Source organism: Crotalus tigris, unplaced genomic scaffold, assembly GCF_016545835.1.
Source record: "Crotalus tigris isolate CLP2741 ecotype Arizona unplaced genomic scaffold, ASM1654583v1 scf7180000018371.15429387391:27106975, whole genome shotgun sequence".
Lineage (NCBI taxonomy): Eukaryota > Metazoa > Chordata > Lepidosauria > Squamata > Viperidae > Crotalus > Crotalus tigris.
Genome location: NW_024096970.1, coordinates 25,062,103 through 25,080,381, shown reverse-complemented (window position 1 = coordinate 25,080,381; position 18,279 = coordinate 25,062,103). Strand labels below are relative to the sequence as shown.

Below are 18,279 nucleotides of genomic sequence, written 5' to 3'. Positions count from 1 at the left end.
TAAAGGATATAAAAATAAAGGATGAAGTTACCTTAATACTATTCACCAGAAAAAAATTATTTTTTAATGTTACAAGCAAGTCCTTTAAATGTTTTAACTGAATGAAATGAGCCAAAAATTGCATTAACTGTGTCACTGCCCTTAACCAAAGGCATGTAACCCCAGAATCAACAGCTGTTCAGCTGTAACAGGTTGGAACCCCTGCCCTAAGCAAATGCATTTGATTCGTCTACATGACACTTAGCTGTTTACTCTTACAACCATATGCTTTGCTGTTTTATTCCACAAGGATGCATATACTAGTTAAAAATACAGTACGGTAGTTATATTGATATCAACCTGCCTCTTTGTCAAACTTGAGTGAAGGCTTGTTCTACCTTCAGTATAACTATGACTAGACTGAACTTATTCAGTGGCTTTCAGAATGGAATAAATAAAACTCATAAAGAAAATACGTTTTAAGATGTGTGTTCTATCTGTCAGATTGTACTTCCCACCATACTATATATCCTGAAAGTCTCTTTTCTAAGATAATCAGCTGGCTCAGATCCTATCAATGCAGATATGATACAGTAGCTGAACTATCTATTCTAATGTACATCTCTTTATGCTTGCTTATATAAAATCTCATTTTTCTGTTAATCTAGTTTTCAGACAGGTTTTTGGAACTCTTCACCATCTGCTTGTTTTTCACTATCCAAATACTCAACTTCTAATTTTGTTATCTTAATTCTAATTTATTTATGAATATATTAAATAAATTTCCACTCACTGTAAACTATTTGGGTGCAAAATAAAATATGTTCTTCTATCTATTATAAAAAACTATTTACTATCCCTATTTCTGTTTATTACCAATTTCAGAAAAGAATAGAAACTATCAATCTCTTCCTTGGTATTTATTGGGCAGAGTGAAATGTAAGCTATGAGTGAAATAAGAAGGCATGAATCTTTGGTATTAAAAAAATCTTCTGATGCTAACTGTCAATAAAAATTCTCAGTCATTTAGGTAAAATGTTTGAAAGTTGAGTCTGGGCTTATTTTCTTATTGGTTTGAGAGGTCTCAAAGAAAGGAATTGGTACATTCCAAAAACTCTCTGCCTACCGGTAACTTGTTCTGACTGATGAAACTGCTTGGATGAGCAACAAAAGGTCTCAAACTAACAAGAAAGTTAAGTGCAGTTGCCATGACTCAACTTTCAACAGATTTGATGCTAACCTTTATAATAATGCTTTTCACAAATTAATCTGATGCATAAATTACTTGTAATATTATGTCATTTTATCTTCCCATTTAAAAGAATTCAGTGGCAAGGAAACTGCCATTTAGCCTACTATATACACTATTATCTTTTTAATAGGAATATTAATTTTTAATATACCAGTTAGATGTATTATTTCATTTTTTTCCTAGTTGAATTGGATGTACCTATAAATTTGCTTTATATACTGTATGTTATTTGTCTGTAGGAAGGGTCAATTTTATCAAGGTTGTATATACCGTATATTCCGGCGTATAAGACGACTTTTGAGAGCGATGAAACAGCCTCCGAACTCGGGGGTCGTCTTATACGCCGAGTCATAACGTTTATTTATTTATTTATTATTTCCGGCGTATAAGATGACGTTCTAGGCATGCGACTCGGTGTCGATCATCTTATATGCCGGAAATGACGTCATTTCCGGCGTATAAGATGATCGACACCAAGTCGCATGCCTAGAAAGTCATCTTATACGCCGGAAATAACGTTATAAATTACGTTTATTTCCGGCGTATAAGATGACTTTCTAGGCATGCGACTCAGTGTCGATCATCTTATACGCCGGAAATGATGTTATTTCCGGCGTATAAGATGATCGACGCCGAGTCGCATGCCTAGAAAGTCGTCTTATATGCGACTTGGCGTCGATCGTCTTGCGACCCGGCGTCGAACTCGGGGGTCATCTTATACGCCGGGTCGCCTAATACGCTGGCATATACGGTAATTTTCCTTTTATCCCGGAAAACTATTATGCTGGTCCGTGATTTAAAAATAAATCCAATGTTGGGTTTTGGGGGGGTTTTTTGCATTTTGTGTTGACTACCCATTCCAAATACATATTCCATGTTTTGTCTTAATTTGCCTCATTTTTTATTTATATTATTGTCACGATACCTATTCAGTATGTTTCATATCTCAGTAGGCAAGATTAGTAATTCTTTTCTAAAGTAAAGTTTCTCTGCATTCAGTTCATCACATTGATTTCCTTTTGGTATCTTTACCAATCTGCAGGTGTTAATCTATTTTGTACAGAGTGGATGGTCTGTGTTTAAATATATCCCAAGATTTAAATTTTATCATAATTTTCATCTGTAAAAATTAAATAAGATTTTGAATGTCCACATGCTAAACTATTTTCATGTAGTATAGACACTGTAGCATTTGCTGTGTTTTGAAAATGAGTAATGAATATTGACTAAATATTTTTTCCTGAACTCTGTAATTTTGGTATTTCTCTATACATGCTCACTTTTGTTACTGCTGCTGTATAACTGTTATAATGGTATCAAAGGAACAACATTGTTTATCATAAAGTAATTCCCGTATCCAGTTCCTCTAATCTCATTGTATTTTATTCTATTTTTTAAATATAAGTTTTATGTCAACATTTCTACATTCATTTTGCATTGACATTTCAAGAATAACAGCATTACTGCTGGTGGTCTATCACGTTTAGTAATTGAATCAACTTCCTTGGATCTTCTTCATAATATGATATAGCTTCTAAGCTTTTGTCAAGAATTAGTTTCTTACAGCTGTGGAACTCTGTATGAATCATACACTTTATTGAAGAAAAGGTTTTTAATATGAGCCTGCTGCTTATTATATATTTTCTTAGTATTATTTTCTATATGCTTCCCCATGTGAACTGAAGTAGTTTAATAGTGAGTTTCACATTCTATTCACAGCATATTTTTTAACCAAAGATACTTAAAGAAAAAGAAATAGTTTTAAAATCTGTTTTTTTTTTTTATTTATAGACTGTCTTTGACACAAAGCACAAGGCTCCTTTTCATACAGGAACTCATACATATCTTCCATCCTCCCACTTTTCCCCACAAGAATCACAGGAGATAAGTTGAGCTGACAGAGAATGATTGGCCCCACATTATCCATTGAGTGTCCATGGCCGATGGTGGACCGGTCCCAGCTCTTCAAAGTTCTAGTCTAATATTGCCCCTACTACACCACACTGTCTCTGTTTATTTACAACTAACTAGCCTTATATATTAGCCTTAGAACTCAACTACAGTAAGCTTGCTGCCAAACACAAAAGGGTAGCAAATTATTTGAAATACAGTAGACTTGGCGGGGAGGTGAGGACAAAGTAGACAGTGACCAAATATAGTCAGAATAACAGAATAATAACAGAGTTGGAAGGACGTTGGAGGTCTTTTAGTCCAACCCCCTGGTCAAATAGGAGATCCTATACCATTTTAGACTTCTTAAGAGCCTCCAGTGATGGAGCACCCACAACTTCTGAAGGCAAGCCATTCCAGTGGTAAATTGTTCTCTCTGTTCATTTCATTGACAATATTTTTCATTCATGACATCCTTCTAAACTCTCTCTCTCTCTCTCTGTTTATATGCCAATATAGTCTCAACATAATGCTTCAGCTTCTCACCTACAAAGTCTAGCCTGTTACAATATCCTTTATCTACTGGTCCTAGCCTTTGTTCATGACTATAAATGCAGAAAAATAACAAATTCCAAATTCTTCTTCACTGTTTATTAATTCCCAGGGTTTTATATTAAGCACTGTTTTGTTTTTACAGCCCTAAAATTAGCCCAATTATTTAAAGAGATGTGATAAAAGGTATGAACCACATGATAACAATCAAATAGGGCTATTGATAGTATTATGTTGTTAAGGTGCAAGATGAGCTACATCCACAACAAGCAATAATAATGTAAATTGGATACCCTCTTATGTCTGCCCCATTCCCCAGAAGGATAGACCAAGTGAGTAGAGATGGTGCCAGACATTATTTCCATCACTTGCCTACTCATAGGGGAGGGTGTAAATAAGTATGGAGATTCATTAGGGTCATGGTGCGAAGGGAACAGGTGGTAAGGGTTAAAAAGTAAGAATCTCATTACTATCAATCTACGACGATAAAAGAAGTGCATAATTTATAGAGAAGGGCATTTGAAAAGTAAACAAGCAAGAAATACTAAATTCCATGAATATAGATGCATGCAATTGTCCCCACTGACTTAAAATTCATTAAACAATATGCTTTTTAAACCTTTTGGAAAAGGTTTATGAGTCCCTTGTAACCACAGTCTCTATAGGATAGGGGTGATTTCATTTGTTAATTTTCCGTTCTTTTGCAAAAGAAATATGATTGTACATTCTGTTGCAGAATAATGACTGTATACCTAGTGAATAGAGAAGGGTGATCAATAAAGAGAAAAAAATTATAAACTCTGCAAGACTGATGACAGGATTAAAAAGGTTACAGTATCTATAGGTTCATAGGCAAAAATTACACAATGCATTTATTTCATTGGCTATATGTATGTTATACTGTATATGGCAAAGTGTTACTTTGTTGCACATGTACATTCCCTAAATAATCATTAAAAAGATGGCTTGTCATTTTAAAAATGCTGAATTGTCATTTTCCCCATTTTGAAGCCCCCTTGACATGTGTAATAAACTTATAGCAATTTTTCCCCTTATATATGCTTATCTGGAGATAATGTTGGAGGGGCTTCACTTGTTACAATTTATTTCTAGAGTTCTTCCCATAGAAATTAAAAGGAACCTTTAGACATGCTGACTGTAGTTGAAGACTTCAAATAGTTAACTTTCTACCATTATTTTACAAATTTCATTCCTTGATTTCAGAGGAGTGCATAACACAGACCTGGTCAAGATTTCATCAAATTCAAGGTCATTCCCAAACTTTGGAGTCAATTGCTATACATAAATGGGGTCATGCTGAAAGGTTCAAAATACATAAATTTCTTCATTTCATGAAACATGACCATTGGCCAAAGTGATCTTATTTTGGTCATATCAATCTTGTATCATTTTTACTGTCTCCTATTGCCTCTCTTCTTGTTATCCTCTTCTATCATTGCCAAGTTAGATCCTGATGGCAAAATAGAAGTCTTTTTAAACAAATGATCATTATTTAGATTTATATAGCTATAGAAAACCCTTGGCTCACACTAGGAAAACGTACTGAAACTGTAATAGAGAAAGTAGCTGCACTTGTAATATTATCATTAAAGTGTTTGAATTATTGTTTTTCTCTTGATATCTGTTCAGATTCCTCTGGATCTGGTTCAGGTTAACATTTAGGAAATAATGAGACTCTCTCAGTCTTCTAGCTTCTAAAAAACATTCTGCATGACACTTCACTCTGCAAAACTTTACTTCAATCCAGGTCAGTCTGACAACTTAGGCAGTATCTAAATTGAATAAATATATCAAATAAAAAAATAACTGCAGTCCAGCAGACGGGGAGGATCCCAAGAAATTCCCCAGACAAGCCACACCGAGAATCATTGTGCTGGTTAGTCAGCAAAGACAGTAGTCCAGGGGTCTCCAAACTTGGCAAGTTTAAGACTTGTGGCTGGGGAATTCTGGGAGTTGAAGACCATAAGTCTTAAACTTGCTAAGTTTGGAGACCCCAGCTGTACGCCATTACATGATCTGGAGTTTTTCTTTTCCTGAGTTAATCAGCCTGTGCATTGGTGATACACATGCAGAGCCCAGTTAAGAGATAAAATTTGATAAAACAAGCTCATAAGATAGCGATGGGGTAGCTTTTCTTATTTCTAGTACCTTCAAGATGCCAGAGCCCCAAATGGTTTCTGTCTTTCTTCTACTCTCTATGGTCCCTGTTCTTCATAACTCTATAAAACCCTAGTAAGACCACACCTGGAATACTGAGCCAATTTTGGTCAACATATCACAAAAAAGATGTTGAGTGTTTGGAAAAAATTCAGAGAAGAGCAACTAAGATGGTCAAAGGCCTGGAGGCTAAAACATACGAAGAACAGCTACGGGACCTGGGTTTGGCTAGTCTAAAGAAAAGAAGAAATAGGGGAGACATGATAGCAGTATTCCAGTATCTGAGGTGCTGCCACAAGGCAGAGGGGGTCAGGTTGTTCACCAGAGCACCAGAGGGAAGGACGAGAAACAGTGGTTGGAAACTGACCAAAGAGAGAAGCAACCTGGAATTAAGGAGAAACTTCCTGACAATGAGGACAATCAACCAGTGGAACAGCTTGCCTCCAGAAATCATGGGCGCTCCATCACTGGAGATTTTTAAGAAGAGATTAGACAGTCACCTGTCTGACATGGTATAGGTTCTCCTGCTTGAGCAGGAGAACTGGACAAGATGACCTCCAAGGTCCCTTCCAGCTCTATTCTATTCTGTTCTGTTCTGTTCTGTTCTATTCTAGCAACTGATAAGTTCAGTGTTCCTTGAAGTTAAGGAAATCCACTGTGCTTTTTAATATGGGCGCAGTTGCAGCGCTTTCTTCTGTACCGACAAGTGACATTCCAAAACGGCTTTTTTCGTTTGAAACTAAACCCTGCACTTAGGAACATCCACAGCAAACTGGAGTGATGCCACAGTGATTTGACCATGCAGGTGCTATAATTACATACAGGTAGTCCTTGTTTAGTGACCACAGTTGGTTCCGGTGAGATGGTTGCTAAGTGAATCACATGAGAGAGAGGGAGAGAGAGAGCAAAGTTCTCTTATGCAGCAACATTGTTATTCTTACTCCAACATGTTTTCATGTGAAGAAATTTGGAAGTGCACGTATTGGTTGAAAAATAATTCTTTTACTACCATTTATTATCATTGTATTTGAATGGTCACTAGCTGAGGCAGTTGCTTAAATAAGGACTACTTGTATTTGAACAGGATGTGATGGTATTTATGTGATTACATCATCACACACATAATATTCCCCCTCCTTGTGCAGGTTCCTATGACTATCTAGCCTAATACTTTTGTACCTCTTTTTCTTTGATTGCATCCTGAACTACAGTATCATGTTCTGTGTTTATTTCTACTTCTTGTTTTGTTTTACTTTTTATTAAATTGAAACTTGTTTTGTTTTTTCCTAAGTGAAGGGAATAGTTTATCATTTCATATCATAGAATAAACAATGCTGCTGGCATATCTAGAAAATACATTATTTAGATCATTTCCAGCCTTCTCTCTTCAACAGGAAATGTTCCTTTTCTCTTGAAGCAGAAGAAATCTTTTACTTTTGGCACTTTGACACATCACTGACTGTTAGAGAACATGAAGCCATTGTTTACTGGTGGTTCCTGAGTGTTAAACACCCTGCCCTGCTTTTATTATACCATTAATTGTACTTAATGCAGATGCATTTCTGGTATGCTTGGCTAAACTCTGAAAATTAAGTAGCGGGTACTTTGTTATAAAATTCACTATAATGAGCTCTGGTGGGATAGGGTCTGTTAATTTTGAAATTACCTCAGGCCATTTCTAGAGGACTTCTTAAAATATTTCATATCTGTAGAAGTTTGCAACTAGATAGATAGCCCAAACTCATATTGACAAGGAAGGCCTACTCCTGTATACACTGCATGAAATATGAATCTTTAAATGGCAAAACAGTTTTCATATGGAACATATGTAATCCTTAGCACCAAATTGACAGAAATGCTGTATTATGTTTCTTACCTGTGTACAGTATTGACCATCTCTATCATTTTAAGTGAGTGGAAATGGTGCTTGAGAGCTAGTTTGGTGTAGAGGTTAAAAATTGAGAGATCATGAATGCCACTTTAGGAACAAAAATCAGCTGTGCATTCTTGGGCCAATGACACACTTTCTCTCAGCCTTAGGAAGCAGGAATCATTGCCAAGAAAACTGCAGGGGCTTCTACAAGCAGCTGTCAGGAGTCAACAGTAACTTGAAGGCGCAAAATGCATATATTCAAATGGTTCTTATGAATACACCTTTTGATAGTAATGCATTTGATCTCTTATATCCATATAATTGTAATACAAACAGATTCCACATGGGTTTCTTCGTGTAATGCAATGAGTTACACCTTCCTGTAAAGAACGTTTCCAATGTGATCGGTAGGTGCTGATAACCAATAAATGTAATAAGCTACTTGTTTATTTGCCTGAAATCTTCTGATGCATTAGACTCCAACTCCCATAATTCCCACAGGTCATGTTTGCTGGGAATTATGGCAGCTGTGCCCATATGGGCACAGCAATTTATAGCAAAGACATCTAAAACATATCACTATTATTTGTTGATATATGTAAAAAACATTCACTTGCTTTTTACATATAATTTCCATTCCAAGAAATGTTCAAGCAGGTGTGTCCATGTGTCACAAGTAGCTAAATTAGTTACGGTCTAATCAACACTATAACTACAATTCTGCCTCTGTTTTTAGGAATAAATGTGGTATCATTTCTCAGCTAAAGTGTCAAATAGTTTTGTTTTTCATTAATCTACATAAATCTTATATATAGGTCTTTGGTTGTTCGGGTTTTCTCCCACGTAACCCGAACAACCAAAGACCTACATACAAATACCCGCGAAAACCTCAGAAAACAAATCTTATATACTTCGTAGAAATAGATTCAAAATTTATTCCTTGAAAGTTAGATGGCTGTTTTACCAGGAACAGCATTCCTAGTTTAGTCTCAGCAGCAAAGATCAAGTAGATAATCTTACCTAGTGTTAGTGTAGTAATTTATCACGGTTTGCTAGTTAAAAATTTAAGCATGTAGTAATTAGAGGCTTCCAAGCTTGAAATTCATGCACTTTTCCTTTTTTTTAATGGACTCAGTAGAGGCTTGTCAAGCTTAGTATTTGACTAATTCAGATTTTATCCTCCTTGCTGAAAGCTTCCAAGCTCAGGATGGAAGAAATCTAAATCACTTTTTGAACAGGGGTGCTCCTTGAGAGAGAAAATCTCTAAGAAAACCTTGTAGAAGTATCTATATTACCAAAGACCAACCAGATAACTTATTGTGCTTGTTCAAAATATTCACTATTGTATAATCAGAAGAACTGTAGCTATTAAATATCACATCTGTTGTTGAGATAGGCTAACAAAAAATATAGCCCATCATAACTATAGAATAGAATGAACTAGATACCCTAGGGCAGGGGTAGGCAACCTTGGCTCTTTGAAGTCCACAAGTCATAAAAGAGCCAAGGTTGCCTACCTCTGCCCTAGGGCAAGGGTCCCCAACCCCTGGTCCATGGACCAATATCAGTCTGTGGCATGCCAGCCACACAAACAAGCAAAGCCCCATCTGCGGGATGCAGACAGCACACAAAACAATGCACCTTCCAGTCCAGCTCTATCCTTGGAATCAGTCCCTGGGGACCTCTGCCCTAGGGAGAATTACACACACACACACAAATATGTACACATACATACATACATATACAATTACAGTAGAATAGAATAGAATAGAATAGAATAGAATAGAATAGAATAGAATAGAATAGAATAGAATAGAATAGAATAGAATAGAATAGAATAGTGATGGAGCACTCACAATTTCTGGAGGCAAGCTGTTCCACTGGTTGATTGTCCTCACTGTCAGGAAGTTTCTCCTTAATTCCAGGTTGCTTCTCTCCTTGATCAGTTTCCAACCATTGTTTCTTGTCCGTCCCTCTGGTGCTCTGGTGAACAACCTGACCCCCTCTGCCTTGTGGCAGCACCTCAGATACTGGAATACTGCTATCATGTCTCCCCTATATCTTCTTTTCTTTATACTAGCCAAACCCAAGTCCCGCAGCCATTCTTCGTATGTTTTAGCCTCCAGGCCTTTGGTTATCTTAGTTGCTCTTCTCTGAATTTTTTCCAAACTCTCAAAATCTTTTTTGTGATATGGTGACAAGAATGAATGGATTTTTTTGTCTGTTTACCTAATAGTATGATATTTGCTGCTAGAGACTTGTGCATTTCTATAGATTATATATCTACAGAATCTATAGTTCACAAATGGTGGGAGGATATTTACATAGAATTCAGTGAATGTGCCTGAAAAGTTCTGTAAGCTGTAATGAGAAATGTAAATAGCATTTATATTACATTAAATAGCATTTTCTGTAAACTATAATGAGAAATATAAATAGCACCTCAAGTAGATGGTACTACGGAATGACCAACTAAAGAATGGATGTTTAAATGGAGTAATGTTTATTCTAAGTCAATGTTTCTGACCATTCTCCAGCATGATGAGTGTAGAATCCACCGGTGAGTAATCTCAGTCTTCCTGCTCAGTTGAGACTAAGTCAGAAATCTGCCATGCCTCCTTTTGGGCTGGACCTTGCCCAGTTTTTGACTTAGCCTTAGCTCAGCAGGATGCAATTGTTCTTGGCTCCTCTGAATATAGATTAGGTTAGATTAGTTAGTTTGATTAAAATACAAATTAGGTTAAATTAGTTAGTTTGATTAAAATACAAATTCAAATTCCACTTAATTTGACTGAATCTGGCTCCAAATTGACAGAGTCAGATTGCAGCTGATTGCAGCCTCGGCTCCAGTGAGCCTTGCAGGCTCCACCCAGGAGGACTGAGGACTGCCCTGGATAAGGTGGTTAGCCTTGCCTGGTGGTCCCCCGCCAATCCTTGAGAGGCTGGACAGCCTCAACGGAGCGGGCCATCGCCGCGAGGATTCCAGTGACCCAGCCAGGGTTCCGGATCGCAGCGGAGGTGGAGATAGCCAATGATAGAACGTTTAGTTAGATGCACAACTTCAATTCTGATTGATGTACAATTAAAAATGTAAAAATCTTAGTGTTCAGACAAATCACACATCAAACAATCAACCAGGGCTCCATAAGCATCCTCCACAAGGACCTGGGAGAACAATCAAGTTTTTATGGGAGCTACACAGATCTCTAGGTGGATATCATTCAGAGAGAAGGTGCTTCAATGAAAAACAGCACCTTCACCATAATAATAAAGGATCACAGAGGCATCAACAACATTTCTAAAGGAATCCAGTTTACTAGAGAAGAAGAAAACAACAACTCGCTACCCTTCCTGGACATCCTGATCAGCAGAGATCACAGTGACAAACTACAAATGCAAGTCTACAGAAAAACCACACATACTAACCAGATGCTCCACTATCAAAGCAACAACCCAACTTTCCACAAAAAAAGCTGTGTAAGGATTTTATTTAAACGAGCCCAACACACTGCAACAACCCAGAACAGCAGAAAAAGGAAATGAAGCATCTATACGACACATTCCAACAAAATGGATACCTATGTAACTTCATCAAAAAGTCCCTGACCATTTAACCAACACAAATCCCAAAAAGAATTACCCTGCCATGCATCAAGAATATCTCAGAAACAGCAAATAGACTACTACAGCTACATGGAATCAGCATAGCACATAAGCCAACTAAAGCCCTTCAAAACATCCAAAGACCCAGCAACCCCAGAAGAAAAAACAGGAGTCATCTACAACATTCAGTGTGAGAACTGCAATAAACACTAGATAGGGCAAACAGGCAGAAGACTGGCAGAACACAACCATGAGCACCAACTGGCAGTCAAAAGGCATGATGAAAATTCTTTAATTTCACAACATATAGGGAGATTTAACCCCACAGTTTCAATTGGGAATATATGACAATCCTACACCAGGCCAAATCCAAAAATGCTAGGGAATTTCTAGAAGCCTGGCACTCTGGCAAATCAGCCATCAATGGACACATAGATATTAACAACATCTATAGATTATGCAAAAGAGACAATCAAGCAGCCCAAAAGAGAAGAAGACTCCAGCATCTCTCTACCAGTAATCAGCACTCAGATCAGCATAGATTAACTCCAAGGTCACCTTCAGACCAACAGTCAAGTAAGTAATACCCCAGTCAAGAAATTGTCAAAGAGCCATTAGTAAACAGCCCAACCAAAGAATCCCTAAGACCATCCCCACCCACCCAGACAGGCAAGACACCAGAATATAAACTGATAGCAAACAGCACTCCTTACTAGCACTGATGATGTTACCTAGTTAAGGTAATGAAAAGTCTGCAAGAAAAAAAGCTAGTTCAGAGAGCACCAAGGACCCTTCTATTCTTGTAAATTTCAATTCTCTTGTAAATTCTCTTAATATATGAATTTGTAAATTCTCCAATTCATCCCTGGTTACATTTGTACTTTGTTTTTATTATGGATGTAGACTGTTATTTTTTTAGTTTGTGTGTGTGGTATGTAGGTGTGTTTTGAGCAAGGAAAAAGTATGTGTGTTAAAAATTGCTGTGGTAGTAGTTTCCAAAGTATTATGGGGGTTTTCAGTAGAAATAAATATATATTTTAAAAAATCTTACACTAACATTAGAAAAGTCTGCTGGCAATAATATTGTGTCTCTAACATACTGTACAGTGCAGTATATTTCAGGAATGCATGTATTGTGTCCTGCTTCATGTAGATCCTGCAGTTTTTGACATACTTGTGGCATACAAAAGCCCTGTGGATGAATGGAGCATTAGATTGGAAGTAATAAGGTTGTGCCTGACTTACCTCAGCATTTGTAGCAGATGTTACAAATGTCATAAACATGAACCTTAGGGATCAGGGGAAAAAATCAAGACAACAGATTTAGACTTTTTTCTTTACAAGCTAGTGCAGTCTGATGCTATATACTGTAGTGGCACTCTGACTTGATGTTAATATCCTGTCCTTTTTCCCTGGACACTGTTGTATGAGAGCAGAGAAAGCTTTCCTAAGCAAATATGCAGTTTCCACAGGCAACTTAAACTGAAAGCTGAGAGCTTTTTTCAACAAACCAAAAGAAGAAAGGATTTTCTTGACAATGTTTGTTTTATGCTTGATTATGTGGATTTGGGTTCATGGAGAAAGATCTTAAGTAGGGAAAGAATGCCATTTGTTGTCTTCTATCACCACCACATACCAACACAAATTATCTTCTGGCAATTCTGTTTAATTGAATGTAATATGCTGTGCAGTTGTGGTTCATTTTGCCAGGACTGAAGTAAATAGTTAAAATATTTATGTAGGGATATGTTTTAATATTTTTATAGAGAGGAGAGCAAAGTTCATATCCAGTCAGGTTGGTGTCCTATATGTACGCTTCCTGAGCTGGATTAGCAAATGGCTACACAGTTGATGCCAAACCCAGTAATTTTTGCCTTGTCTTTTTCCTCATCCATTTGCTTTGTTTTTTCCATGATCATTGCATATCAAAAGTATATAATGTTGAGTTTAGTAAGGTTTACTTCCAGGTAAATCATATTTTAAACTTATATATGCTGAGAAAAGAGACGCTCTGGGATTCAGTCAAATTAATTTTTAAAGGTGAAAATCATTAAAAACTCTTCCATGCCCTGTTTCTCTGGTGCTTCTTGGTATTTCTGATCCAACTACATTCTTTTGGCTAGGTGGAACTTTGACTCAGGCTCTGAGATTTCAGAGTAACAGGACTCAATTTTTCTCTGCACTGATGCTAAGGTCTGGTGTTTTGTTTTTGTTTTGTGCCTAATAATGTGTCAGGAAATTGTGCGGCCAGTGTCCAAGTGGAGTCACAGATGCTGACATGAACTTGCAGTTTTATATAAATAAATACATTTTCAGTAAATAAGAAAGGCAAAGAGGAGCATTGTCAGGTAAATCAGCACAGCAGGAACATCATGAGATAAATTACAGAAAGCACAGACAGCACGAAAAAGGTGGAAACAAGGAAACTCTCCCTTTTCATTCACAGCAACCAATCACAGCTCAGGTTGCTTCATGTAGTGGTCACCTCTTTTTAACCAATTAGCTATAACTGTGTGTTTTTACTCATTGTCCAATCCTTCACTGCTCCAGATATTAAAATTTAAATATCTTAACATAATGTTTTATAAACATATTTAATATCACAGGAATGGATTCATCTTTCAGGATATTTGAAACTGGCTGACTTCTCTTTAGTGTTGCATTAAATCATAGCTTTTGGTATCTTTTTTTTTACAAAAATAGTTTTATCCTTATTATTTTAATAAATGACCCTATGTAAAGTATAGCAAATAACAAAAAATGCACTCAAGGCTGGTTGTATATATCCCCTTGATTTCCTTTCTGAAATCAAGATGACAAAGTGTTAGATTTAGAGCATTCAGCTTTTCTAGGTTTTAGGGTAATACATTACTTCAACAGTAAATTTATTGCTCAGTATAAAAAGTGCAATGTTTCCTGCAAAGGAATTCAAAGGAATATCCAAAATGCTACATTTCCAAACCAATATCCCTTGTCTAAGCTTAGTAGATATCCTTTGTCTTTTGACACTGATAATGCAACTGCCTCTTACAAATCATTTCTCTAGAATTTCTTCACTAGATTGATCAATGATCAGGTTCATTCCAGAAATGAAACCCACTGCTTTCAGTAGCCGATACTGAACAGATTGGCAGAGGTACATTTTTGTTGTGTTTGCCATTAAGTAATGAGTGTTGTCACTGGGTTCAGTATGTGTTAAAATAAGAGCTTTTGCAAAAAATATTTCTTCCAATAATATAATAAACTTGTAGATGTAGAAGATATATTCCAGTGTAACAATTTCTTGCAGGCATGAGAGCATGTACCCTGAGCTCACTTGTTTACAAGACTTTGTCTGTTTACTGGCAAGAAAGGATCAGTTCATAGACTAACAATTCTCTTGCATTGAATTGGACGTCCACACATGTATTTGAGTACCATATTAAAAGGGTTATGTCTGCTGATATTGACAGGCATAAAGAAAGCTTTTTTGTGATATCTAATTTTGTTTCTGGAGGTAGGAAGATACTTCACTGCTGCCTATATATTACTTCATGCTACATTTTGCATATAGCTGCATATATTAGTATTAAAATCTTTACATGTTAGCATGTATCTACCTAATAACAAAAACTCTTTTTGTTGACCCCAATGGGTATATGTACTATATGATGTACAAATATATACATCATATAGTACAAAGAGTCCTATGTACAAACATAGGACTCTTTCTTTACAGTAAACCATGACATATGAGTATAACATTGTTCATTATTGTATATTCTTTAGCATTGTTAGAGATATTCGTGCAATTCCTTATTGTAACAGATTTATACTTTTAGAACTGTCTGTAAATTTGGCAGTGCCTGCTTTTGATTAATTTCCTGCCCTCCCCCCCCCCAAAAAAAGTAAAATTTTTAGGAAAGTAAGGAACATGTGGGGAAGAAATATTTTGGAAGACATTCCAAAGCATCTAAGAAACAATTTTAGTAGCCATCTCAATATATTTTGTGCAAACCAACTTCAGAAAAGATGGACTTGCACCAAAGGAAATTTGAGGCATTGGGAGGACATTGTATTGTTTTCTAACCTACTATCACAACTTTGTTATAGCTCCATGAAGCCTAGGCTTCAGATATGTAATAGTGCTTGGCAGAGAAATTCTGGCATTTTTTTTTTCTTGTCATTCCTCTTTCAGCTTGATGAAAGAGAATTTGCTTTAGAAATGATTTCAAAGGAGAACAGCTTTTGGCAAAACTCCAAGTGCTACATTTTTGCATTAGATGACCATTTTTGCATTAGATGACCAAATAGATGACCATATATGTATGTCCTTTGCTTCATTGTATAATCATTTCTCTAGTGGCCTGCCATCTTTCTAATTTCCCATATTTCAGTTGCATTCCAAGGAAAGATATTATGAGAAAACTTGTTCCACTGGACATTTTCAATATCAGTGCCATTGTCTCTCTTAAGAAAAAGATCTTCCTTTGAGAAACTGGAAGAATTTCTCCTCTTCCTAGAAAAAAAAGCCATGCCATGCCCAACAAAGGGCATTTGTGCTTTGTTTTATTTTATTTTGTAAGTGTATCTCTTTGCCAGGAGAGAAAGCATTTGATGAACAGAAGTTGTTTAGAAAAAATATATAGATTATTTTATTTCCCCCAAATCTTATCTTTCCATCATGTCTTTGTTGTCTCATTTGTACAGTAGAGGCAGTAGCTGATCTTTAAAAATACAATATAAGGCTGCAATAAAGAGTTTCACCCAAATTAGGGCAAAGATGGTGAATTCTCAATGGTACTTCAAAGTTTATTAAAACAACACTTAAATTGCAGCCATAGGAGAAATAACAATCACAATCCTAACAAAGGAACTTTTGAAAAAATACAACTTTCTATAACTTCATCCATACTAGAAGAAAAACAAGTGACATGCATTTACACACATTTGTTGTTGGCATAGTCAAATTTGCCATAAGCAGCAGAGGAATTCTTATCTCAGAACCATATATTTAATGTTCCTAAGGTTTGGCTTAGAAGATTGGACGCATTCTTGCTTATTTTAATATATACAATGTTTGATATTTACATGCTAAATATTAATCACACTATTTGCACTGAAGATACTACCTAGTTTGGTAATATTGTTTTCAGCAACATTAGAGCTACAAATTTTCTCTTCTATCAGTACTATTGTTTGGGCTTGTTCTGTATTTTTATTTCCTGCAGTCCTAAAACTATTTTTGACTGTGCTGTCATTGAAATGCACTTCTTCAAACAAAGGTTGAAGCAGTTTTATAGGACATATTTTTATTAACTTTTCAAGGTCATAATTTTCTGAGCTCTATTTTTTCCTAAAAATCATTTGATAGAATCAAGCTAATAAAAAACCTCAGGCTTTTTTTCTGTGAATTTTTTTTTTTTTTTTTGTAGGTGGGTATATTGCTCAACCAAAGAAAGATGCTTATAGTCTCAACATCTCTGTTTCTCTTCTGCTTTTCTATAACTGATCAAAATAACAATAGGCAAAATGTGTGTATGCTTGAGTATAACCACCCAACTTTGTATCAAGTTAGATAAATTCTAAAGCTTGCATAAATTGATTTTGATTATGGAGGTACACATATAGTGGTGTTTGGAATACCTTACTTGAACAACTTTTGAATACAGTCTTCCACTTAAAGAAAGTGGAGATTTAGGGTTCCATTGTTTTTCATAGGAATCACCTAAGTGTTTTTCCCTAATTATAATTTTTCAAGTGTTAAAATTGTAGAAAATATTAATGAATAATAGTAATAATAACCTAAATTGGGATGCATTGTTACTAAATGTGCAGAGATTGCAACATAATCCCTTTTTTATTCAGTTATAGGTGCCCAGCGCAGGAGAAGCCCCAGTGCCCTTGCCACTGAAGTATTTGAGTCACATTTGGGAAGTCACATTTTACAGGTAAAAGCAATGGCTTTGCAAACAGACAAATAAAAAAAGCTTAACATGCTTAGTAGCAAGATATAAGACACCTGTCAAATTTTTGGATATTGCTATTACTATTAGAGCCTATACAGTGAGGGTTTGTTTTACAGGTTCTTTTTTTTTTTAAATGAATGATTGAGAAAATGTTAATGAGAGAGGGAGGGCAAGTATTATTTATACTGTAATAATTTAAAACTCAGCACATTAGTTGTATTATATTGTGCAATAGCTATTGGTTTCCAAAAATGACTGTATATATTTGTTTAACTATAGCTAACTATTTTGTGAAAAAAAATTTTTTAATCTTCTTCACATGTAGATTTTCATTTTTCTCAGCCTGTTGTAATTTTTCAGCTCTGCTGCTTCAACTGTTGCATTAATTGTGATACTTATGTTCTTTTAAATGATAGCATGCCTTTAATACCTTAATTATGCAGTGTAGTTTTCTTCTAAGTTTATTTTAGTAATATCTATTGAAGACATAATCTTGACAAATGTTATGTTTTCATGTTGTTCTGACACAAGATTCCTAGTAGAATCTCATTTGGATCAGAATCAATGTATTTTTTCAGTGTAAGCAAAGTATAAAAATCTATTTTATCATGAATTTGCTTCTTTGAAAATAATTTCTGTGCCTATACAGTACATTAAACTTTGCATCCAGAAGAAAATATTACTTTTAAGTTAAAAAAAATGGCTGAAGTCAGGTGTCCTAATAAATCTGTTATGCTATATTACAAATAAGTCAAGGCTTGTCCCCTCCTCTGAGTTTCCTCTCCTTCTTTACTAAGGTCTCTATCTTTTGTTGCCATATTTTTTGTGACTTGTTGAACAATAGTTGGCAAAATGATTGGCAAAGTAAGTTTCTGAAGAAAACTAGGATGATTGTAATGATTTTATTCATCAAATTGATGGATTTCTTATGCATATGATAAATGGCAAGCATTTATCTTGCATAACTTTATTTTGTGTGTGATCAGAACAATCGATTGCATACA

At 35.7% G+C, this 18,279-nt stretch overlaps 1 protein-coding gene across 17 annotated transcripts in view; it reads left to right on the top strand.

Moving 5' to 3' along the window:
* Positions 1-18,279, top strand: part of NPAS3 (neuronal PAS domain protein 3) — a 765,248-nt gene that overhangs the window by 389,091 nt on the left and 357,878 nt on the right. For all 17 annotated transcript variants that reach the window (XM_039351863.1, XM_039351858.1, XM_039351867.1 and 14 more), the window contains one exon: positions 17,175-17,257. In XM_039351863.1, coding sequence (XP_039207797.1) covers positions 17,175-17,257 — 83 coding nt within the window. The remainder of the gene's footprint in view (positions 1-17,174; positions 17,258-18,279) is intronic.